At 42.5% G+C, this 25,521-nt stretch overlaps 2 protein-coding genes across 7 annotated transcripts in view; one reads left to right on the top strand and one right to left on the bottom strand.

Annotated features, from left to right (window-relative positions):
* The window catches only part of agap2 (ArfGAP with GTPase domain, ankyrin repeat and PH domain 2), a 52,767-nt gene extending 39,000 nt beyond the window's left edge, over positions 1–13,767 (bottom strand). For 4 of the 6 annotated variants that reach the window (XM_072448890.1, XM_072448892.1, XM_072448895.1 and 1 more), the window contains exon 1: positions 2,064–3,312. In XM_072448890.1, the coding sequence (XP_072304991.1) occupies positions 2,064–3,033 (970 nt within the window). In that variant the 5' untranslated portion in view covers positions 3,034–3,312. Of the gene's footprint in view, positions 1–2,063; positions 3,314–13,582 lie in introns of those variants that run through there. The other 2 variants (XM_072448896.1, XM_072448893.1) reach the window with 2 other exon arrangements.
* Positions 13,768–15,525: 1,758 nt separating this feature from the next.
* tspan31 (tetraspanin 31) lies at positions 15,526–24,973 on the top strand. The gene is made up of 6 exons (XM_072448889.1): positions 15,526–15,671; positions 18,985–19,152; positions 19,577–19,657; positions 19,746–19,880; positions 19,971–20,081; positions 20,778–24,973. Exons 1-6 carry the CDS (start codon positions 15,609–15,611, stop codon positions 20,850–20,852), a joined length of 633 nt encoding a protein of 210 aa, XP_072304990.1. The 5' UTR covers positions 15,526–15,608; the 3' UTR covers positions 20,853–24,973.
* The last annotated feature ends 548 nt before the right edge of the window (positions 24,974–25,521 follow it).

Here is a 25,521-nt window from a genome sequence, read left to right as displayed (position 1 = left end):
TATTAACCTGAAATTTGGTGAGACTCATCTTCAGGGGTGGACCATCAAAAGATATCCACATTTTTATTCAAAGAGTCACAGTGTCTGTGCGGCAAAGCCGCACATTTTGTCAAGAATTCTAAATAAAATAGCTTTTTGATGGTAAAACAAAGGGGAGAAGATGTGACAGCGTCACAGATTCAGCAGTAGGCGTAATAAAAGGACAATTGGGGCGCGTTAGGGTCCCCTCCTCTTGCGGCGGCGGCGTGGCGAGGGCCGATCATTGCCGCTTGCGGCTATATTTATTATTATTATTAGTATTATTATTATTATTATTAGTAGTAGTAGTAGTAGTAGTAGTTGTAGTAGTAGTAGTAGTAGTAGTAGTAGTAGTAGTAGTAGTAGTAGTGGTATTATTATTAGTAGTAGTATTATTATGTGGGTTAGGGTTAACCCTAACCCTAGTTATAATGTGCATATAACTGATGAAAATAGTGTTATTTTACCATCATTATTAGTATTTTTTGTCTTACGCTAGCTGTTTTTATTTATTTTATTTTATCTTTATTTTTCCCCTCCATTCCTTATTAAGAAATGAGGGGTTCTGTCTATAGGAGTTTTTGATTATAAGAGTTTTTGTTTATAAGAGTTCTTCTATTAAGAGTGTTTATTTTTTAAACTTCCTATAAGCTATCTGTCCTTTTCCTCTGTATCTACCTGCGTTGCAACAATGAAATTCCCCCATGTGTGGACAAAAAGGAATATCTTAGTAGTAGTAGTAGTAGTAGTAGTAGTAGTAGTAGTAGTAGTAGTAATAGTAGTAGTAGTAGTAGTAATAGTATTATTAATAATACTATTATTAATACTATTATTATTAGTAGTAGTAGTAGTAGTAATAGTATTATTAATAATACTATTAATAATACTATTATTATTATTATTATTAGTAGTAGTAGTAGTAGTAGTAGTAGTAGCAGCAGCAGCAGCAGCAGCAGCAGCAGCAGCAGCAGCAGCAGCAGCAGCAGCAGCAGCAGCAGCAGCAGTAGTAGTATTATCATTAGTATTATTATCATCATTATTCTTATAGTAATTGGGTCTACATCTGACTCTCCATCACATTCCTTCAGTGCCCGTTCAGCAGCCGCTCAGTGCCTGTTCAGTGCCTGTTCGGTGCCCGTTCAGTGCCTGTTGGAAGCCCTGGCAGCCGTTCAGTGCCGTTCAGTGCCCGTTCAGTGCCCGTTCAGTGCCCGTTCAGTGCCCGTTGGAAGCCCTGGCAGCCGTTCAGTGCCCATTCAGTGCCTGTTCAGTGCTCGTTCAGTGCCTGTTGGAAGCCCTGGCAGCCGTTCAGTGTCAACGGTCTCTGACATCACACATTGCTACAGACGAGGTGAATCCTCTGCGTGGGACTGAAGTGTCTCTACTCTTACTATTGTCAGAACGGATTAAAGCTGCACTGTGGGACTTTTCTGCCCCTGCTCGTCTCGAGTATGGCATCACGGGTCAAATAAAGCGGGTCGAATAAATATGATTACAGTCAAACCATGAAACATTCCAAGCCAAGCAACATCATTATCATGGCCACAAACAGGTGAAAAGCTTCATACAGCACCTTTAACATTGTACCAGCAAAGAGCCAAGTGTAGCTCCATTGTTATGACACAAAGTGAACTCTAAAGGTCAGCGTGATGTCATAATGGTGTGTAATGTCATAATGGTGTGCGGTCATAATGGTGCGTGATCATAACGGTGCATGGTCATAATGGTGCGTGGTCATAACGATGGTCATAATGGTGCGTGATCATAACGGTGTATGGTCATAATGGTGCGTGGTCATAACGATGGTCATAACGGTGCGTGATCATAACGGTGCATGGTCATAATGGTGCGTGGTCATAACAATGGTCATAATGGTGCGAGGTCATAACGATGGTCATAACGATGGTCATAATGGTGTGTGGTCATAATGGTGCACGGTCATGATGGTGCGTGATCATAACGGTGCATGGTCATAACGTTGCGTGGTCATAACGATGGTCATAAAGGTGCGTGGTCATAATGGTGCGTGGTCATAACGATGGTCATACCTTCTTCCTCGCTCGAGTCCCTCTGGATGTAAACGGAGGGCGTAGCGGAGGCGGATCCCGACCCTCCAGAGCTGCTCTTGGTGAATATCCCACTGATGAACTTTAGCATCTTCCTGTCCTTAACGTTCGCCCTCTGCTGCGTTGGCGGCGCCAGGCCCAGATCCTCCGACATACTGTTCAGATCGCTATTATCCAGCGTGCGACTTTTCCCTTTACGCCCGGATTTCTGCGCCTGGTTGGCCGGCGCGGGCAGCGACGTGGAGCCTGCTTTTAGCCTCTCCTTCCTGGGCAGGTCCCTCAGCACCGCGTTGCTAATGTCCATTGGTATCCCCACCTCGTCGCGCCACATCTCCGTACGGCTTGTTTCCGCCCAGGAAGCCCTGCACGGCCCGGGCGATCTGGTTGGGACGCGGCTGTCTTTGCGGTCCAGGCTCTGTGCCGAGGTCGGACTGCGTTCCCGACCCTCTCTGGATTCTCTGCCCCGTGAGGCGACGCTGCTGTGGGACTTCAACAGGCTCACGGGTCGCTGTCCCGCCGGGCGCATCGGCAAACTTATCCTGGTCGGCGTGCGACACGGCTCTGCGGCTACATCGGCGGACGGCGTCGTTGCGGTCGATTTGCACTGATTCGCGTCACACGTTTTCAGATTTTTGTCCATGTGGAGTGGCAGCACGCACGGCGCCGCTTTGCCGACTTCAACGGGAGAGTTTTCCGACGGACTCTGAAGCGTCTTTTCCCCGTCTTTCACGCTAGCTAACACATCTTTGCTAGCGTCTCTGTGCTCCGCTCCATTTTGAGTTCTGGTCTTGTCGCTCGGCGCCCCGGCAGCGTCCTCGCCCTTCCCGGGGTTGGCGTCTTTCGCCTGGGCACCGCTCTCGCCGTCGACCGCTTCAACCTTCACCAACGTCAGAGAAATCAAGTAAGTGGTCCGTTGCTGAAGCGTGCCGCCCGGGTTCATGTGGTCGCCCATCGCAGAACGCCGGGCAAATCAACGGGAAAAGACTTTGAAGCTGAAGCTGGAAGAGAGGATAAGTTTCTCCTTGAAAGCAAAGTTCCAGGTGCCATCCATTCGCCCGCACGCCCTTTACATTACCGCACTCCGTCTGTAACTGAAGATACACAATCCAATTTGAATGCTATAAAAATGTATCGGCGTGTAACACAATCTTCGCCGCTCTTTTGTCCCTAGAAAACACCCAGCTGGAATCTGGCGGCTGCTTCCGCGCGCCGCCACCGGAGAGAACACGTCCTCATCATAACGTCTGCCAGATGCGATATCGCAATTATCACGTTGACCTTTTTCTCCGTCTTTGCAGCAGCGTGGCCGTCAAAATTCCATCCTTCTGCTAAAAGCCACGCATCGATTACGTGCGAAACAAGCCGATAATTACCAGCGTCGGAGGTACGTTGGGCGTCAATCAAAACGCTGACATATCACGGGCGAAGAGCGGGAGCCCGCGTAGCGTCCGATACGCGGTCTTCCGAGCTGCAGCGACGCTTGTGTTCTGTGACAGCGTGATCCATTCAAAAAGGCGGGCGGTCCGTCGGCGACAAGGGCATCGGGCGCGGGGGGACTCGGGGGAAACGGGAGAACGTTCATTGATGAGGGCGCGTCCGGCGATCACACCGCTTCGATACCCTTTAAGAAAAACGATCCAATTCAGGTGGCGACGAGTCTCCACCTCAGTCAGAAAAAGAAACGTCTCCTACAGGTTCAGCGGCGGTCCCGTGCCTCTTCCTCCTCCTCTTCCTCCTCCTCTTCCTCCGCTCGTCCGTGTGACCAGAATTCCCAATGCGCTTCCTCACGGCGGAGCACGCCCCTCGCCGCCTCGCCGTTTTCAAAAAGCGGCAGCCCTGCTCTTCTTGTCTCCCCCCGTCTCACGACAGCTAATGCTCGATGTTCAGAGCGCTGCCTCGCTCACTCCGGCGCCGCCCCTCCCCTGGCAGAGCGTGCGGAAGGAAGGGGAGGGGGCGAAGAGGCGGGCGGGGGGGCTGTGGGGAGGATGGAATTGCGAGGGAAAACCGTGACAGGGAAAACCGGCTTTAAAAACCTCCGGGAATTTAAATGACAAGGGGCGATGGGTGCCTGACAATGGGCGAAGAACGCACGGGTGTTTTATTCAGCGGCAGCGGCGGCGGCGAAGAGGCTCTTGATTCATGTCTGGCTGCGCGTGTGGCTCCTCCTTCAGCAGGGGGCTTGGCTTGTTTGTTGCTAAGGTGTTACAATCTTCCCCTTCCATAGCGACGGTACCGAGCGCGCTCTCGTCCGCGCACTGTAACAAAAAATGTGCTGAAAGACCTGGCGAATGTTTGGTTTGATTGGCGGGGGGGCAGGACATACTGGCAGATTCACAGTATTTGGATAAAAAATTTCATATTTTCATCAGGAAAGTGCTGTAAATAACTTGGTTGAAGTCAAATAAAACATGAATTGAATAAAATTAGTCACAAAAGTGCAGTAATATCACTGGAAGAAAAGATGTGTAAATAAAAATATGGTGACAGAAGCTTCTAGAGAGAGTATAATCACATTTAACGTGTTTTATTAGAGAAAATCATTAACAGTTTAAACTTTTCAAATCATTAATCATGTTTTGATTTAATAATGCCATTGTTTTTGTTATTAAAATGTAAACACTCAATTATTGATTTGATCAATCGTTAAATACTTCTCCCTCCACTGCTCGTTATTCATTTATTTACACTATTGTTTGACTACATATTTCTGAATAGTTTTATCGCTTCTTACTTTCAAAATGTCAAGTATTTTACTGTCATAAACGACATGAACTGCTTCCAAATACTTTGTAAATAATTAAAAATAAAAAAGCAAAATGATCTGAAACGAAACTGGATGTGAAAATTGCCCTTGAAATGAGATATTCCAGATTTAATTTGTGATTTATTTCAGACTCATGTATATTTCAATCAGTGAGAAAATCCATGTGACAATTAACATCATCTAAATATTAACTAAAATCAAACTGTCATAATACGAAAATAATACATCATAATGCATAAATAATAATGACAAATTGATAATAATAAATAATAATACAAAATAATAATAACACATAGATAATAATAAAAATAGTAATAACAAATAGATAATAATAAAACATAATAATAATAATAATGAATCGCTAATAATAAATATGAATGTATAAATAGATCATAATAAATAACAATGCATAAATAGATAATAATAAATAGATCATAATAAATAATAATGCATAAATAGATAATAATAAATAGATAATAATAAACAATAATACATAAATAATATTAAATTCACTGTTGTTCCTTTCTCCTTTTTCTGCCTGTTCTTTCCCTCTTTTCTTGTCTATTGTCTTCTCACTCTATCACTCTTCTCTCCTCTTTCAGTCTCCTCCTCCTTCAGCCTGTAAATTATATCACTCCCTATTGCCCTCCTTCCCTCTTCTTCCTCCCTCTCTCTCTCTTTCCACTTTTCTATCAGTAAATTAATCTCTCCTTCCTCTTCTTTCTACTACCGTTCTCTCCTTTTGCAGTTCTCTCCAGTTCTCTCTTGTTTGCACATTTTATCACTCCAGCTCTCCTTCCCTCTTAATCTTTCCTCTCCTCGCTCCCCCTCTGTTTCTAAATTATATCCCTCTATCACTGCGCTCTCCTCTTTCTGTCCTCTCTGTATATTTTATCACTCCCCAGCTCTCTTCCCCTCCTCCTCCTCTCCTCTCTCTGCGTTGCTAAATTATATCACTCCATCATTCTTCTCTAATTTTCCTGTCCTTTCTCTTTCTATCCCTCTCTCTTTGTAAATGTTATCACTTCTCAGCCACAGTTTGCTCTTTATCAGGAGGACGAGGCAGGACGCGGCAGGACGTGGCAAACATATTAGACTGAGATTAAAAAGTATAAACTAATATATAATAAATTATGTATCTGGGGCATGAAACTCCTGCAATGGAAACTTTTGGGACGTACTTTTGGGACATGCCTTTGGAACGTACAGAAACGTCCTGTGTAAAGTCATATTTCTGCACTTTTGGGGTTAATTTTATGATTAATTTATGTTTTGTGTGATATTAAAGGCGCAATGGACGATTTTTCTGCGATTTGAGAACGCAGGCGGAAGTGCGCATGCGCACTCCCCAGTGCGGACTGATACAACACACACGTGTGTTTGTTTATTAGCCCAACGGATCGCATCACATCTCTCGTCTCCCGTAGATTTCCGTCTACTTCTGAGTCAGCTCGAACAGTCTTTCTCCGTCTTCATTTTGCCCCATACACTGAGGGAACTATATTATGACAGATCAATGCGCTTAGACATGCGGTAATGAGGGAAGAGCCGCACGCGGCTGCAGGTGAGCGGTAGGTGTGTTTTATGATTTATACGTGGCAGGACTAATTGGCAGTCCACGCCACGAGGAAATAAGACTCCGATTTGGGCCAAAAGAATCGTCCATTCAACGTTTAAATATTTGCAGACACTTTTAGAACTTTTCAGAAAATATAGACTGAATATTGTTATCGAGACAATGCATGATATTTTTTTGTTGCTGTGAATGTAACAATAAGTGAAATATAGTGATATCACAGAGTCAAAACCTCACACATTAATATCTGTGTTTTTTTAAAGTCGACAACATATTTTTGTGCAGAAAACAAGAACAAATAACTTCACTCTTAAAGATGGGGTGCAATGTTATTTGAAATTGTGCTGTTAAGTCCTCGTTGGCCGTTAGTATCCAAGTCTTAATATATTCAGATACTCCGCTTAAAAAAATACACCTTTATTTCAAAGAATAACGCTCTTTTGTTGCGTCCGTGTTTTTGCCTTCACCTAACCCGGAAATGTGTCGTCACACCGTGACACTGTCTAGCCTACACTGAGGATATTTACACTGAAGTGGACAGCGAGAGCGACCAAAATACAACTAAATCCTCGTCAAGTGAGCAGATTTCAACAGATTATGAACCGCATATGTTGAAGAACATGTCTTGGCTCATATATTTGAGCCTGAGCCTCGTCAGACCATGAAAATAGAGCGGATGAGAATGATGATGAGGAGACAAGAATGTGCTGCTGCTCAACGCTGTGGATCCACATTATAACAGGAAGTTGAATGGACTGGTGTGTGGTGTAGTTTTCTAAATAACTTGTCTGGGAAGTCCGTGTCAGTGTGCATCCTTGGGGAGAGCCCGCGCGGATGCGCCGCACACGGCCGCCGCAGCCGTCGATCGCCGCGGATGCGCAGCATACGGCCGCACACGGCCGTGGATCACAGTTGATGCGCAGCACACGGCCGCACACCCCATGGATGCACTGCGGCGCTCGTGTGCACTGCTGTGAGCACAGCGCTGCACCGGGCTCTCCATGAGGACGTGCACTGACTTCCCAGACAAGTTATTCAGATAACTATACCACACATCGGTCCATTCAACTTCCTGGTATATTTATTACAACCAGTGATATGCATAAAGTGAGCACTCTCCCGTGAACAACAACATCACGCACACAGCATCAATCAGACAGCGCATACGGCGACTACGAAAAGCACAGACAACTGAAAATATCTTGCAACTTAATTTTGTCGCATATCCAAGTCGATACTTTGCAAGGCTTTGGAAACTGTCGTGAAATGTCGTAGCATAGCATACCAGACTTGCCACACATCGCCGCTTACATTCTCTTAGTACGGGACAAATCGTGTCCATAAACATCCTCTACTCTTTCGTTTGGGCCACATAAAGAGTCCGTTTCCCTCTTGAGAGCAGTGCAGTGCTTCACATCTTCTTGTTATTACAAGATTCGTTGTGTAAAACGTAAAATTCCGCTCTGTTTAGCATATTTCAGACAAGAACAATAAGGGTGCGCTACAGCGTGTTCACGGTGTGACGACACTGATTTTGCAACCGCTCTTAAAGCATTCGATTACCAAGGCAGGTGCTATGGCGTTTTCTCGGGTTTGGCTGAATTAACTCGAGAATTTTTTTTTGTCATTGGTCAAAACTAACCGTCCAGACTTCGTTGTGAAAAAAATGAAAGCTATATTCCACTTATTAAAAAACGTTGCAGCCCAACTTTAAAGGAAAAAGTAGTATTTCTACAATTCTTTGAACCTCTCCAGAATATCACATTCCATATTGTATTTACTGTAAAGACACTAGAATCATCCAGGCTGTTCTGTTCTGTCTCATTACACTTCCATGTTCAGGCTATAATTTATACAAACGAGCCTCTAATTAAAAAGTGAGAATCCAGGATCCGCCTCCTCCTCTTCCTTCTGCCCTCCTCCTCCTCCCTCTTCTTTCCTTCTCCCTCCTCCTCCTCCACTTCCTTCCTCCCTCTTCCCTCCTCTTCTTCCTTCCTCCCTCCTCTTCCATCCTCCTTTTCCCTCCTCCTTTTCCTTCCTCCCTCCTCTTCCTTCCTCCCTCTCTCCTCCTCCCTTCTCCTCCTCCTCTTCCATCCTCCTCCTTCCTTCTCCCTCCTCCCCCTTCTTCCTCCATCCTCCTCCTCTTCCTCGCCACCTGCTTTGTCCGTCGCAGGAAACGACAGGAATATTCTCTGCGTTTTCTCTAAGGAAAATATGAAGTAAATGTTTATTGTCCTCTTTATGTCTGAAATCAATTGTTTCAATTGCTCATTGAAGAGTTTTAAAGACATTATCAACCAAATAAATGTTGAAATATGGCATCTAAATAGAGAATATTCACTAAAGAAGTGTTATTGCGGAAAATATGAATTGTTCTATACGGAATCTTTAGTTTTTAAATACAACAACACAAATTAGGGCTGTGATCGACTGAAGACATGTTCTGTGCATCTAAAAAGAGACAAAACTTATGAAGTATCTCCACAATTTCACCACGTTTCACTGACAGTTCCATTAGACACAGGAGATTACACGATTACAAACATTTACACACAAAACCACCGGTAAACTGTGTATTTATCTGTAAAACGACATTGTGAAAAGGGATTGAATAAAGTCTTTTTACATCACATAAACCTTAATTTAATCCTCTGTTTTTTCCATAAATCTGATCACAAACTGGAGGAATGGCAACATAAACAGACCAAGTGTTCTCACGATAAACTCTTCGTGACGGTTGTGAATATGGCATTTAAAAATCACCCCAAAAAAAGAGAACGAGTTAAATATTGTTGTAGAGTGTGTGACGCAGCAGGAAAAAAATTCCAAAAAAACCCCAGGTTACTTGTTTAGTTCAATATTTAATAAAAAAAAAACTGGACAAAACAAGTTATTTGAAAATAAATTACGGCTCTTCTCTTAGCCTACAATGCAAGTCCACCAGCCTGCTATGCTGGGGATCCAAGCTTTATGTAACAGGCTGAACCAATCAGGCAGGCTCTGCAAATAACTGCCACCACAACGCAGGTGGGCTTAATAGGCTCACCTGAAACAAAGTCAACATACAATTAATGCCAAGAAAACCTAAACATTTCAGAAGGAGAGGAATTACCACCTTCCTCTCCATCCAAACACAAACACCCATAAACATAATAAATAATAAACAAACTACAGCATTTCTTCATGACAAATATGTCAGTGTAATCTCTCATTCGTCCAGGAGTGTTCCATTGTAGGAAAAAAAAAAAAAAAAAAACGGAGTCCAGATGACTACAACTGAATCTTTTTCTACAACGAGTTAAATACTTCTAGCCGCTCCCCGTGCCCCTCCCTCTGCCCACTGCTGCTCAAAGTATTCTTCGAAGCGCTTCAGGTGTGACTTGGTTTTTGCCATGTTTGAGCCGATAGTTTGAAAATAGAAGAGTTTATGGATTCATATTTTGTTCTTCCAGTTACACAAACGTCAAATTAGTGATTCATTCTGGATTAAAAAAGGGGCTGTAAAGGATGATTTCACCACAACAATCCACAAAACACATTTTAATAGCTCCAGATGAACCGCAAAAGACAATAAATATCTCTTTATTAGACATTTCTTCAACAGTTCATAGACGATAACAACAAAAACATCCAGTAACTCTTGTGTAGCCTGATACTTTCTTTACTCATACTTTCATTTCATGTCTTGTACTAGGACTAACGTGTTGAAGTAACTTTACTCTTAGTACATCTATTACTCCTTTTCACGCCTCTAAACAACGACCAATAAGCCACGATGATCAGGATAATCGACATACGGTTCAGTAAATATTACATGGATCAATGTATATATATTTCTGGGGCTCAGTATTTATTGAGAACGTGTTTCCATTGCAGTAGCAAGAACACGATGGCAGTACAATCAGATCTGAGCTGTGGAAGGTTGAATACTTCTAGGACTTGTGACAGAGACAACGTTCATCCTTCTGTTTTCTATTCAAACATTGCACTTCAAACCCGCCGGCGCGACCCAAACCGCAGTTTGAGAAGCACTACCTTATATATATTTAGGCCTGTACATTCGGGTAACTCACCGTTTTTTACACCTCGCTCGTCAGCTTTGAACCCCGGCTCTAATTATGCCGGAATCTCGGAGCGCTCGGATTATGTAAATGCTGTGTCCTTAAAAGTCGTCCTCTGAGGTTTCCACAGCAATTCTGACCCGCATTTCACACGTAGACGAGCAATGAAATATTACAGAAAGAGCCGGAAAATCCACACGTGACGAACCTGAAGTTGTATTTTTAATGTTTCGCGTGTGAATAAGAGCGTTTTAAATCCTCTGTTTACACTTTTAAATGTGATTGTGATGTAACTGTGAATGAATTCAATGAATGCAACACAGAGAAGAGAAAACGTATATTTCAATACAAATGATGACAAACTGACGAGTAAAATGAGTTTAATAGAAGTAGGACAGGCCACAAAAATCGAAAAAAATTACTTATCAAGCAAGAAAAACAAGAAAAAGAAAAGAAGAGAAGTAGGACAAAAATCTAAAACAAAGGAAATTATAAAATTAAACAATAAAAGAATTAAAAGGAAAAGAAAAGTAGGACAGGCCACAAAAATCTAAAAAAAAAACAATAATTTTTTTTTTTTAAAAAGAAGTAGGACATGCCACAAAAATAAAAAATGTAAAAGAAATAAACAAAAAAAAAAGAAAAAGAAAAGAAGTAGGACAGGCCACAAAGATAACAAATCTTAATCGGATTTTAAAAAAAGGCTTATTTTACTGAAGTTTTGCCACGTTAAGGCCAACATTAGACTGGATTTAGTCTCTTTTCAGTTTTTATTTTGACACAGTTTGACTAATAAATCAAGGGGTGTACATTTCTGTTTTAATATAACTGTTTGTGTGAAAACGTTCATATCTCACGACACAATAACCGTCTTCCTCAGCGTTCACTCTCAGCCCTGTTATCGACGTGGTGTATTTCCTGGCATCCGCGCACCTTCGGCCAATGACAATCCCCCGCTTCTCGTCGCCGTGGCAGCGGAGCAGACCTGCACTTCCTCTCTGCAGCGAGCTCCGCCCCCCCAGACCACTTCCTCTCCCCGGCGCGTGTATCGTCCCGACCGCACATCTCTTGTAACGTTCAGGTGAAACACGACGGAAGACTTCGATCGTGACTCCGCCCGCTCCGTTGCTAAAGCCGCGCAGCGGCACTTTTCAGGTAGTAGAGCGCCATCTGCTTGTCTCCATGGAGATGTCACTGCGACGCGCTCGACAGTATCGCATTAGATCAAGAACGTTTAACCGAGGAACAGTTAATGACACGATCGCAGTTTGATCATTTTGAACGACAGAAACTCTAAAACTCACACGAAAAGAGTTTTTACGACAACAACAGTGACATTATCAATGACATTATCAAACCAAGACATCAAAAAAGAATAAGTCCATGTCAAATTTTCATCAATAATACACTTCCATCATGAATATTCTCTCTCCCGAAGCCTTCAGTCTCTGTATTTAATCCTTTATCTGGTTTAAAATGTATATAAAATGTCCAAATGTACTAATAATTATTAGACATAATTGTTTGTTTCCACCGTGAGACTCTGTAACGTCAACTCAAGACGAGCAACTTCCTCTCAGTGACGTGAGACAGGAAGTACTCAATCACTTCAGACGATCACCGATCACACACACACACACACACACACACAGAGAGCAACACACACACACACACAGAGAGACACAGACACACACACACACACAGAGAGAGCGACACACACACAGACTCTCTCACACACACACACACACACATTAAGACTATTGTTTTGAAGATAATAAACACTCAATTATCCGGTTTATAACAAGAAATATTTGATTTTTTTAAATGATATAATCGTCCAAACAAGTGTATTGTGAGTATTTTGTCATTGGTCTGATACTCAAAGTAACTTATATTTCAATATAAACAATGACAAACTGATAAATAGGACAGGCCACACAAAACAAAATGAAATAATAATAATAATAATATTATAATAACACAACACAAATTAAAAGAAAAGAAAATAAGTAGGACAGGCCAAAAAAATCTAAAAAATGAAAAATAAAATAAAAGAAGCAGGACAATTGTCTACAGAATCAGTTTTAAAGTCAATGTAACATTTTGTATTGATCATATTCATAGATTTATTCCGTGCGTGTTTGTTTCTCTCATTCTGGTGCATTTCATACATAATATTTATAACTCTGGAGTTATGGAGTGCCACATGGTCAAAGACTTTGGACTTCGGACGCGGTTTGTTTACACGCGTTTGAACGTCACGAATAACCCAAAGCTAACAAGCAGTTTAACGTCAAAAACACTCAAATCAGCATTACAGCGCCCCCTTCAGGTCGCACGACTCACTGAACTAAAACACTGTTAAGATAAATACATTTACAATTTTGCTGAAAATTATAAAAATGTATCACAGAATAGCACATTTTTTAGGTTTATAATTTCACTTCCTGTTTGTAATTGATGACATCACACTAGGAAATTACCCATAAACACTGGGCCAAAACTCATCTAACGTCACAATTTTCTAAAAAAAATGACAAATAAAATATATGAGAGCGACTTTATTTTGTTGAATTAATGTTTAAAGAGTCAAAAAAGTTGTTTCTTTAGTGTAAATTCTACATAAACTTTGATTGGAATGAGTGTCCCTGGTGTGATGTCACTTCCTGTCATTTCCCACAGATTTTTCCACATTTTCTCCACAAATACCTGCTTGATTGATTAAAACTATCATTTACATGTACGACAGGTATAAACGCACCAAACAAAGTCACAATTAGACAGTCACAAAAACCTGTCACACGTCACTTTAAGATTCTGTATTTAAAGGTGTCCGAAACCCCAGAACAACCAAACGTGGCGCTCGGTCGTCCTGGTGAACGCGCCCGAGTGACCATCAGTGCAGGTTTAAACGTGCTTCACAAACACTCGCGCTGGTGCGAGGCAGAGCTCACGGAACGCTCCTGAATCGTACAACGTTCTGTCCGCAGCCCCCGTTTTTACCTTCAAAACCTGGACGATAAACGCTCAGTCTGTTTTCACCTGCACGTTTGCTTCCTGCGGCGTTAAAAGCAGCTCATTCCCGTGCGCCGTCTCTTACCTTGGATGCTGTGCAGGTAAACCTTGAGGCCCGACCGGAGCTGCGGGTCGCTCACCCTCTCGAACTGCTTAGCAAGGCGGTTAACGGCACTCTCCAGCCCCTCGTGCCTCTTAATCTCGGCCTTGATCGCGGTGGCGTTCGCCGACTTGCCGCTGCTGCCCATCCTGACGCCGGAGAAGTCCTCAGAACCAACTCGTGCTCATCCCATTGGCGTCTCTCTCTTTTGGGCAGGTTTGGAGCGTGGATGGCGGCGGAGGCGTTCGGCAAACAGTTTGTCTCTTGTTTAAAACCACAACCTCTCAATTTCCTCTGCAGGTTTGAACAGAGCTGACTTCACTTCCCCTTTTTTCAAATCGCGCTCTCGACAGCGGCTCCAGAACGTCAGCGCCGTAAAAAAGGATCATTTAAAGCGTTTTTCTCCACTAGAAAGATGCAAACCTGTAGCTGTGGTTTATAGTTTCTATCTTCTTCTGGCCATGATATTAAATGTTTAAATCTTTAGTCTACATACTTTATATCACTTTTACTGGCTAAATGAGAAATTAGAGCTGCACAATAAATCACAATCGAATGGAAATCGCACTATAGAACAAACTCTCCCGTGTTTTTGCAGAAGAATCTTGTGGTTTAGACGTCTACAAACATGAAACGCATTCATTTAACACTTTGAAGCTGATTTAAACACCTTTTTTTACAATTCCTATTAAATAATCCATGACTTTGCTGCACATTTGTCAAAGTTTTGTTGTAATGTATTTCCTTTCATTACAGTGTCCGACTTTGATCTGGACACAAAGGAACGGGCTCAATACTCGACACCGGAATGAGAAAACAATACAAAAGCACTGATTTTCAGACAATAGACTGAAATTTTCAACACTAGGTAATAATATGTTCTTTATGTGACCGTGTGGTTCTGATAAAGTTCTGTTAAGGGTCAGATTTGGTCCTGTTTATGTGTTTGTTTGTTTTTCGCATTTGACGATGCAGTTTCCTTGCAATTACTTTTAGGTTTTTAGCATGTTTAGCAGCTCCAAAGTTGGTTAAAACAGCTGTATTTTCATTGGGCGACGAGAACAATGGTTACAATATCACAGAGCAGTTCGCCAAGAGGTCGTCTGCTCATTTTTAGGACGTTTAATTGACATTTGTGAACAGTGGCAGGAGCTTTAGTAGAATCATACTGTGGCTTACGTTGAGCAGGTGGAGCGCGCCGGATTCATTCATGTCCATGTCCCTGACCTCTGACCTTTCAGAGTTGACCCTTCGTCCACTCTGAGAGAAAAGAGAGACATTTCACTGGAGAAACTGAGATTTACCACAGAATATCACAAAATATAACAACAATCTCAAACGCAAACCACAAAGACTCACACGAGAGCCTGGTTTGAACAAGTTTACGAGGGTATTTTACATTATTTGCTTAATTAATAGAAGATTATAATTTTTATGAAGGCTAAATTGTGAGTTTTGTGATTTACTGAAGAAATATGTACAAAAATGTTGACCCCAAAATAGTTTTTAATTTTATCTGCAAATATAAATTAAACTTTTTGTGAAGCGTGAATACAATTTGAAGGCAATAAAACAGTACTTTCCCCTGCTTTTTTTTTTCAAATAGACGAGCAAACAAACTCACATTTATACTATGGAAGTTCAAAATTGTTGCTAATTGACGTAAACCCATTAGCATTTAGCTTTTGAAAGTCGACTTGCTTCTACCTTCAACTTTGACCATTCAAATGACATAAAATTTCAAAACGTCTATATTCTTATGGTCATGATTGTTACTAATTGGAGTTTTAAGACAATATTTAACGTTATTTACTACAATGTATTTACCCCGAACCCGCACGTGTTTCCCCCTTCTTCCGGTGCGTGGTCTGCGTCAGTGCGTGCGTATTACGTAACCAGAGCCAGACACGCCTCACGCCGACAACAACGACAGTGCCGTCTGCGGGGGCACAAACAAACACCGTAAAACACCGGGTTTTTGCTCATAAACGGGACCGGGCCGGGGTCAAAGATGGTCTGCGGGGGCTTCACCTGCTCGAAGAATGCGCTCTGCTCCCTCAACGTGGTTTACATGGTGAGTAAAAGCCCCGGAAGAGGACGACTCTCCGCCGCCCGATCATCATCCAGCGGTGGAGGAGCTAGCCGCGTTAGCATCGTTAGCTTTCAGTCAGCACAGGTTTGATTTCCTTTGCGATTTAAAGTGTGTTTTGCATTCCCGTCGCACGCAGCTGAGCGCACGTGTCCCTGGTACGTATCTGTGTGGAAATATGTCCCCGAACGTGTTCAGATGTGGTGTTTTGGAGACGTACGTGCGCCGGTTACGTAGACGTAGCATTGCTAACGGTGATGTTAGCGCTCAGCTGTGGCTATGCTATTGTGCAATGTTGACGTTTTTAACCCCGTAGAGACTGTGGTCGTAAATGGAGTTTGTAGGATTATTTATAGACTCAACGAAGTAGACCTTCATGTTTAAAGGCTGGAACGATTCATTGGAATAAGATGATAATAAAAATATCTGGACTGTTTAGACTCAAACACATTCACTTTTATAACAAAGAGAGAGATATTATTAAATGGAAATGGCAAAAAAGCATCGCCATTCTATTATTTTTTGTCACTAATATACTTATAATAACTTGTGTCGTGCCCAGTTTGTCCTCCGTGTTAATTATGCATCTTCTTAAACAGATTTATAAGTAAAAATATAAATGATACAGACATGTTTTTATGTCTGTATGTCACACAATCATACCAGAAATTATTTAGTTCATAAACTTGTAGATGTTATGATGATACTTAGTCCCCCGTGTCTAATCTTGTGTTTGCCGTGTCATGTGAACGAGTCTGCTGACCAAACAAACACTCAACTTGTGTTAAACGTAAAGAGACAAAATAGAAGAATACTGTCGACGCTTCGGCCAATTTGATTTCCTTGTGTGTTTACGTGTAATTGAGCTGTTATAATGCTATTGTAGATTATTCCTGGAACGGCGCCTCGAGTGCAAAATAAGCATTTTTCCCATGAAGACAATCTAAACCTCGACAAGATGAATTCTCTTGTTTTTTGTGAGTTTACAGCCGCACCCTGTTTAAGCAGAAATATGGACTTCACAATGGCACAACACAATTTAGATTCGTCCGTCAGAGTGAAGTATTATTTTAAAATCCCGACAGCTTTTGACCAGAGACGACTCAGATTTATTTTGTGTAAAGATTCATCTGGAGGGAGAAAATGTCATGTTTGAGGGAAATAAATAACCACGAGTCAGAGTTGAACACTTCTAACTTTACTGCTTTTCCTTACGCATCTCTTTGTTTACGATCTTTTATCTTTATGATGATTGCAATACTGATCGTCTATGGCACAAACACTAATCAATATACTTCAGTAAATCAATTTGTTGATTAGAATTATAACATATTAAAAAATAGACAATTATATTTAAAGCAGTTATGAAAGTGTCAATATTCTGATACTAAGTGACTGTAAAACTAAGACCGTCCTCGAGTTTTTCTTGAACGTTAAGATTTGTATTTGTGAGATGGACAGTTCTACTTTAGAGTTTAGAGCGTTTGGGGATCTAGATGTCTGTGTTCACCAGTAACGGCACAAAATACAATAATCATTAATCTATTACCGGTAGGTTGTTAAATAAATCAATACTTATTTAATTATTGATTGTACTAAAACTAGATGCTCCTTTTACACAAGCTTTAAAACACTTTAGGGCTTTGAAATGATTCATGAAAATGCAGTTTGACTGGACACAATTAGCAAATTGTTATTATTATAAGTGCCATTATTTCTTTCTCAAACAACAAAAAATCTCTGCATAAAAACTGAAAAACTCTGCACTTTAGATCTGCACAAACACTTTCTGATCATTTTATGAGTTTGTCAATTCATAGGTTTATTTGGTTCTTTTTGTCAATCCTCCTGGTTTAAAATGTGAACTTTGAACTTATTATGAAATCTAATTCCCATTGTACGGAGCCCCGCAGGTGACATTAGCAAAGTTAATATTTTCACTTGGCCACGAGATATATACATATATACATACATACATACATACATACATACATACATACATACATACATACATACATACATACATACATACATACATACATACATACATACATACATACATACATATATACACATATCACGTGGGAACGACTTAATCATCTTGAGGGGACAGTTGAAAGGATAAAAGATCCCAAAATGCAGATGCAATGGACCTGACTCCAAAACAAATATAATTTTATGCTGGGGATGAATTATTACTATATATTACAAACGCATAGACTCTACTGTCGTCAACGTGCTAACTTTGAGCTAGTTGGTAGCTTCATACTTAATCACTTGGATGGTTATTGGTGGATGTTTGCTGAGTGTTTGGAGCATGATATATTTGTTTTTGGAGTCACGGCCTGTTGCGTCCTGCATTCTGGATCTTTTATCATTTCTTTCCACTGTTCTTCAGGTCTGTGCTATTTAAGAGCGCCACCAAGAGGTCACCTGCCATAACAGCCTGTCAAAAAATATCATATGAAAAATAATATCTTAAAATAACTCTGACGGGCATCTATCTAAAAGCCTGGTCACTGAGGAGCACAAACCGGGCCTCGGCACAAACCGGGCCTCGGCACAAACCGGGCCTCAGCACAAACCGGGCCTAAGCTTATGATCATGTGAAGCACGTTTGAGCCGTGAACCATGTTACAACGTTGGTTCTTCATCAAAACATACTTTAAAGTTGTGTTTTGTGTCATTCATGTCTAAGTTCACCTGCCTCTCTCCACTGAGGCCAGAACTCTTGGTCTGGAGTAGATCTTTTGTGGAGGCAGAAAATGACCCACTCACTATTTTTAGACCACAAGAAGAGGAAGTCATGTTGTTGTTCAGCAATAAAAATACTCATCGTTTGTGCTGATGATTGGTATTTGGTATGATGCGGTTTAGTTTCAGGCTTAGGCCTGGTTTAGTTTCAGGCTTAGGCCTGGTTTAGTTTCAGGTTTAGGCCTGATTTAGTTTCAGGCTTAGTCCTGGTTTAGTTTCAGGTTTAGGCCTGGTTTAGTTTCAGGCTTAGGCCTGGTTTAGTTTCAGATTTAGGCCGGGTTTAGTTTCAGCGTTAGGCCGGGTTTAGTTAAAGGTTTAGGTTAAATTGTTCCTCTTTTGACTTGTTCATTGTTTTATGTTGAACTGAATCACCAAGACAAGTTCCTCTGTTTGGGAATTCTGTTCATTGACAACGGAAATAAACCTTTTCTGATTCTGAAAATGCTCTGCTGATTCTTTTAGTTTAACCTGATAGTAATAGTTTACCTCCCTCTTCTCCCCCCTCTCTTCTCCCCCTCTCCTTCCTCCCCCTCCTCCTCCTCAGCTGGTGGGGCTCCTCCTCATAGGGGTGGCTGCCTGGGGTAAAGGCTTCGGTCTGGTCTCCAGCATCCACATCATCGGAGGAGTGATCGCCGTGGGCTTCTTCCTGCTGCTCATCTCCATTGTGGGCCTGATCGGAGCCATCCACCACCACCAAGTCCTGCTCTTCTTCGTATCCTTCACCTGAATGTGTTTGTGTCACGAGCTGAAACATCACATCTTCACACACATGAGCTTCAACATAACACACTGCTGTACAGACCTCCATACACATATGAAACAAACAAGGTGACCAGACGCCACCCTGACCAACTCCAATACTGACCCTGCACTTTGAAGACAAGTATTCTAGTGCAGTACCTGGGAACGCCTCTGATTATCCAATCAAACTCTTCAGACGCATCCAGAAAACACATGAACATTTGTGTTGTATTGAGCCAAAGTCTCGTTCATGAGCGTGTTTAAAGCCAGTCGGATTAGTCGCCGTGCACATATGCGGCCGGCTCAGGTCTGGTTTATAGAATCCTCTCCAGAAAGTAGAAAAAGTTATTAACGTCACTAACTTTAACTTGAGCGTTTCCGTCACCGCGTCCCAGTACATGGTCATCTTGTTCATCGTGTTCCTCTTCCAGTTCGGAGTGTCCTGTTCCTGTTTGGCTATGAACCCCGGGCAGCAGGTGAGATCGCCCCCCTGGGTCCGCTTTATTAAAACCTCTGCGTCGTGCTCGTCGTCATCTCACGCACGTTCCTCTCCCTCGTCTCCAGGAGGCGCTGCTGAGCTCGGCCTGGGGGATCCTGGAGAACAAAACCCGCATGGACCTGGAGACGCAGCTCGACTGTTGCGGACTCTTCAAGAACTCCACCCAGTCGTTCGACATGGACTGGGCCAACTGTCCCGCCGTGAGCCACCCACTTTCACATCGAGCATTAAACGTCTCGCCGCTGGCTTGCTCCCCGTGTGGCTAATGCTAACGTGTGTGTCTCCTGCAGATGTGTAAAAAGGACAACGATTGCGCCACGTGCGGAGGGAAAATGTTGACCCACGCCACAGAAGCTCTGAAGATCCTCGGAGGCGTCGGCCTGTTCTTCAGCTTCACAGAGGTCAGTGCGTCCAGCGGGTTCACGAAGCCTCAGGAGAACGTGCAGGTTCACGAGGCCTCAGGAGAACGTGCAGGTTCACGAGGCCTCAGGAGAACGTGCAGGTTCACGAGGCCTCAGGAGAACGTGCAGGTTCACGAGGCCTCAGGAGAACGTGCAGGTTCACGAGGCCTCAGGAGAACGTGCAGGTTCACGAGGCTCGGTCTGATCTGAACTCTCTCTTTGATCTGAACGTTCTTCTCGCTCTGATTTGAACGTTCTTCTCGCTCTGATTTGAACGTTCTTCTCGCTCTGATCTGAATGTTCTCTGTCTGATCTGAACGTTCTTCTCGCTCTGATCTGAACGTTCTTCTCGCTCTGATCTGAACGTCCTTCTCGCTCTGATCTGAACGTTCTTCTCGCTCTGATCTGAACGTTCTTCTCGCTCTGATCTGAACGTTCTTCTCGCTCTGATCTGAACGTTCTTCTCGTTCTGATCTGAACGTTCTCTGTCTGATCTGAACATTCTTCTCGCTCTGATCTGTACGTTCTTGCTCTGATCTGTACGTTCTCTCTGATCTGTACGTTCTCGCTCTGATCTGAACGTTCTCGCTCTAATCATTCTCGCTCTGATCTGAACGTTCCTCAGAGCATGAGCTGAAGAACGTCTCCTTCTGCTCGTCTCTAACCTCTGACCTTCCTCCTTGTCTTTGTCGACAGATCCTGGGGGTGTGGCTCGCCGTCCGCTACAGGAACCAAAAGGACCCTCGCGCCAACCCAAGTGCGTTCCTATAGTCCTCGCCCACCCGTCGCCCCGGCAACGGCAGAGACGCGCGCTTTCGCTCGACCTTTCAAACACCAACTCCATCTGAACAGGCCAAGATCTGAAACAGACCAGAACGAGCGCCGCACTCTGTCCTAAACGGCACAACACTGGAGCGAGAGATTCTTCTGCATGACAGGATCCCGTTTGACCGACGGCGAAACCTTGACCTGAGGCTCGCCTTCCTCGTGTGGCGCCGGACGATGGCGGTTAAAGGGCCCAATATTATGCTAGCTTGACTTTACTTGAGCGTTTAACCGCGTTTCTTGTGTCGTTTCGGTCCTGGAGTGTTTAATTTCTCCGTCTGCAGCGATCCAGTCAAACTCTATCAAGTAATCTGTGTTTTTAAAGTTAAATGAATGAACTTTATTTTGTTTCGACCGGTCAAAAGATGATTTAGTTTTCCCCTGGAGATGTTAAAGGACACACATGATGCAAGGAGCTTTTAACCCTGTTCTTTGTGTTTACGAGGTCCTCTGCGCCTCACAAAATGCCCAGTTTCAATTGCCTCAGATTTGTGACGTCTTGAGACTTGATGCGTCTTGTGTTTTTAAAGCGTTCACAATATTTAAGTTTGTAAACAAAATATGAAAGGACAATATCAAGACTAATGCTGAATATGCATCCTTTAACCGTCGCCACGGGAAAAGCAGAGGTTAATTAGCATAATGTGGGCTCTTTAAATCGTTGTCTCGTCTCTTTTGTGCCACGTTTGACTCTTCAGCGCGGTTAAAGCTGTAGATGGGACGTCCCGCGTGAATTCAGGGCTGAAATGTTTTAAATTAGGATTTGTTCATTTGCTTGTTTTTTGTAAAGCGCAAACGTGTCAGACTTTTCCCTCTGCTAACGTGGACTTGGTTTAGACTTGGTTTAGACCTGGTTTAGCTCTGGTTTAGCCCTGGTTTAGCCCTGGTTTAGCCCTGGTATGACCGCGTTAGTGGAGGGACATTTTTAAGATAAAATCATTCCTCTTGTGAAAAGCTCTGTATCTGACATTTATTTGTTCTCATTCAGAATGATTTTAATATTGACTTTACTGGATTAGTACCATAAAATCCGCGCTGGGGAAGTGCGGAAGATGACATCCTGCGGCGTGCACTTTGACCCCTTGCGTTCTCCTTGAGCTTCAGGTTCAGGGCTTTTCCTCGTTGTCACTGAGCCATTCTCATCGTCCCACAAGTGGGCGCCAACGCACTGCTGTCGTGTAAATACCGCCGCTTGTTTAACTCCTCCTTTTGCCAAGTAGTTTAATTTTTAGCGTAGAGTGTTAGTAACTCCTCCGATGCTCGTTTGGAGCTCCTCCCCCTTCTCTGACGCTTGTTTGTAGCTCCTCCTCACAATGTCACAAACGCAGCGTCGGAGGATGATTGTGTTTGAAACTGAGAAAAACCTTTATGTAAAACTGCACCGGGAACGAGGCCGATCTAACGAGGAATGACGTGGGCTTTTTCTGCTTTTATTCAGTTAACGGCGTTTTTATGGTTTGGAAAGATAAAGAAATACAATCCGAGTGTCGCAACCAAAACTGAAGCCACTTTTCGCTCGGTAAATGAGAGGAAGTTGCTTAAACGCGGTGAAATCTGGTCATTTTTCATCAGAACGAGAGAAAGACGACGTGTTTTTGTGTCGGATTTGACCGTTTTATCATTTGTAGTTTTAAAAATGCGACAAAAAGAGCTGAATTTAAAATAAAAAATTAAAGAAAACTGAATTAAACCTAAACTTAAAGGCGCAATGGAAGATTTTTCGGCGGAAGTGCGCATGCGCACACCCCCGTGCGGACTGATACAACACACACGTGCGTTTGTTTATTAGCGCGACGGATCGCATTGCATCTCTCGTCTCCCGTAGATTTCTGTCTCTTATGAGTCAACTCGAACAGTCTTTCGCCGTCCTAATTTTGTCCCGTACATTGAGGGAAGTATATTAAGATAGATCCATGCGCTTAGACACGCGGAACGGTGCTGCTCTCGGAGGACGAGCCACACGCGGCTGCAGGTGAGCTGTAGGTGCGTTTTATGATTGATACGTGGCAGGACTAATCGGCAGTCCACGCCACGAGAAAATAAGACTCAGATTTGGGCCAAAAAATCGTCCATTCAACCTTTAAAGACATGTTTTTAACACTTTTCTGACCATTTTTATCAAGACGCTCAAAAAACATGGATCGTTTTGTCAATACGTTAAAATCAAAGGGCTATTAATGTGTTTTTCATTCTAATTGTGTTCTAGAACGCAGTATATTTAAGTATTTAAGTCACACAAACTGCTCATTATAGATTATAACTAACAAGTGTTTAATTCAGGTTTTCATAAAAAAAAAACGTCCTCTACAAACGACAAACGCAACGATCCCGTCCCAAAAAGCAGTTCAAACCGTCGTCCTTCTCCTTAAATCACGCACTGTATTTACTTTATTTCGTTTTAAAGCGCAATTTTCAAACAGAAATCACTTAAACTTTTTCATTTCACGTTTAACAAAAGGATTTTCGATGTGGAGGCGAAGAGTGCTTTGAAAGTCATCGTTCCCCGGGTAAAGTGCCACGGTGCATCTTCTACATAGTTCCCCCGGGTAAAGTTCCGCGGTGCATCTTCTACGTCGTTCCCTCGGGGTAAAGTTCCGCTGTGCAGCTTCTACGTCTTTCCCGTCGTCAGTGTTAAATACTTTGTAAATGAAACGTGTCGAAGTCTTATTTAAGTTAAAGCTGTAAAATGTTTTTGTTCTAGTTTTTAATGAAGTGCTTTGCGAGACATTTCTTAGCGTGTTTGGTTTCTTTGAGATGAGTTTAACTCGAGCCGAGTGTTTAACGTCTTAAAACTTCTGCTGTTTTTGTTGTTGTTTTTTTAAAAGTTTGTATCGTTTTTCGTGGATGTGACTATCGGTTTTGCAAATAAAACTCTCGATAGTCACTTTTATTTTTGGCGCGTTCTCGTTTGACGCCTTAAAAGAATCACAAACAGGACTTTTCCTGAGCAGCTGTGGAAAGATCTAGAGCTTTATCGGATACACACGGATACACACAAAGAGTTGTTATTTTTAATTAAATTGACGGGGGGAAAAAACATCTAAAATCAGGCTTTTGTGTTTTTTTTGTATTTTTTTGTGTGATTGGACCTAATCTCACTAAATCAAACTGATGTGGATTTTAAACGATAGATTCAAAGTGCTCAAGCGCATCATGGCCCACACTTTGAGAACGGCCGGGTCCAGAATTTGTTTTTTAGCATCGAAATGGAATTCGACAATAAAACGCTGTACGTCGACCGTGTCTTTCCTTCAGACCGGAATCGGAAAAAAGTTAAATATTTCAAATAAAACGCGCTTTAAAATGAAGGATTTGCTGACAAAATGTGGTTCAGTTTGTGTCATTTTTTGTCGTTCTTTAAAAGTGTCAGAGTTTGTTCAACGTCTTTGTCCACTTCAGATGTTACGTTCAGACAGTTTCTCTTAAGTGAACGTTTCCCTGGACCTTTACTTTGTACTTCTTATTGAGTAATATTACTATTACTTAACTCTGACTTGAGTACATTTCTTCTTCTACTTTTCTACTTCTCCTCCTCCTGCTCATTCTCCTCCTCCATCTCCTCTTCCTCCTTCTTCTCTTCCACCTCCTTCTTCTTCCTTCCTGCTCCTACACCTCCTCTTCTTCCTCCTCTTCATCCTCTTCCTCTGGTCATTCAGTCCATCTTTAGTGACAGTGGCATTCTGCATGAGTCCAGCTGCAGTATCAGTATTCACCACCCAATGGCAGCACAGATGAGGCTGAGTGTCAAAATGTTGTACTCGAGTGAATAACAAGAGTAGAAGAGTGAAGTGACTGGAGCAGAGGTGTGAGAGGAGCTTCTGGAGAAACGCTGGAAGTGACATCAGAATTGGAACGACAATGCACAAGTTGTGGTGTTTTCAAAATGAGGGACATGAAAATGAGACTAAAGTAACGTGTGTACAAAGTTATTCCAGGAAGTACATGTTCTTTAAAATGTTACTACAGAAAATAATGTACCTGAGCACCACTGTTTTTATCTGTTTTTCCTGTTCTGTCTCCAAAATGTTGCACAGATTGTTGGTTTGTTGATTTTTCTTCTTTTGTTTGATTAAAAAATAAAAACTCAAAACAAAGGCAGTTTCTTTGTGTGTATTTTCCTCCTCCGGGTCCGGCCCGGGTCCGGCTCGGGTCCGGCCCGCTTCAGGTCAGGCTCTGTTCCGGGTCTGAGCAGAGCCAGCTCCGGGTCTGGCTCCGCTCCGGGAACACTTGTAAAACATGTATATAATGTGAATATTACAAAGTATATAAAATATGTAAGTATTATTGTCCATGTGACTTTTTTAGTTTGAAATTTTAGTTTGCTTTTACATTTATTTCTATTTGACTTAGAAGTTTAACTAATCATAATCATTTTAAATATTTGTAATAATTGTATAGTTTTTTCTCCTTCCTTCTCTCTCCTCTCTCTTCGCTCTTCCTTCTCTTTCTCCTCTTCCTTTCCTGTTTCCTCCCTGTGTTCATGTGTGGAGTCCATATGCCTCCTCTTTCTCCCTTTCTTCCCCCCTGATCCTCCTTCGCTCCTCTTCTGTTTTTTCCCAGCTTGGTGTCCATATGCCCTTCTCTTTCATCTCACCCTTTCCCCTCTCGTCTCTCT

The sequence above is a fragment of the Eucyclogobius newberryi genome, unplaced genomic scaffold (assembly GCF_026437365.1).
Source record: "Eucyclogobius newberryi isolate DKJ021-1_F unplaced genomic scaffold, fEucNew1.0.hap1 SCAF_17, whole genome shotgun sequence".
NCBI classification, from domain to species: Eukaryota; Metazoa; Chordata; class Actinopteri; order Gobiiformes; family Gobiidae; genus Eucyclogobius; species Eucyclogobius newberryi.
Note: the sequence above shows the minus strand (reverse complement) of the source record. Positions and strands in the feature narration are given on the sequence as shown.

Bases quoted from the DNA above. Each gene is read 5' to 3' on its own strand.
- tspan31 (XM_072448889.1), top strand. From the start codon at position 15,609: ATGGTCTGCGGGGGCTTCACCTGCTCGAAGAATGCGCTCTGCTCCCTC. The intron at 19,153-19,576 runs GTATCCTTCACC...ACCGCGTCCCAG, and splicing joins ACCAAGTCCTGCTCTTCTTC to TACATGGTCATCTTGTTCAT. The intron at 20,082-20,777 runs GTCAGTGCGTCC...CTTTGTCGACAG, and splicing joins TGTTCTTCAGCTTCACAGAG to ATCCTGGGGGTGTGGCTCGC.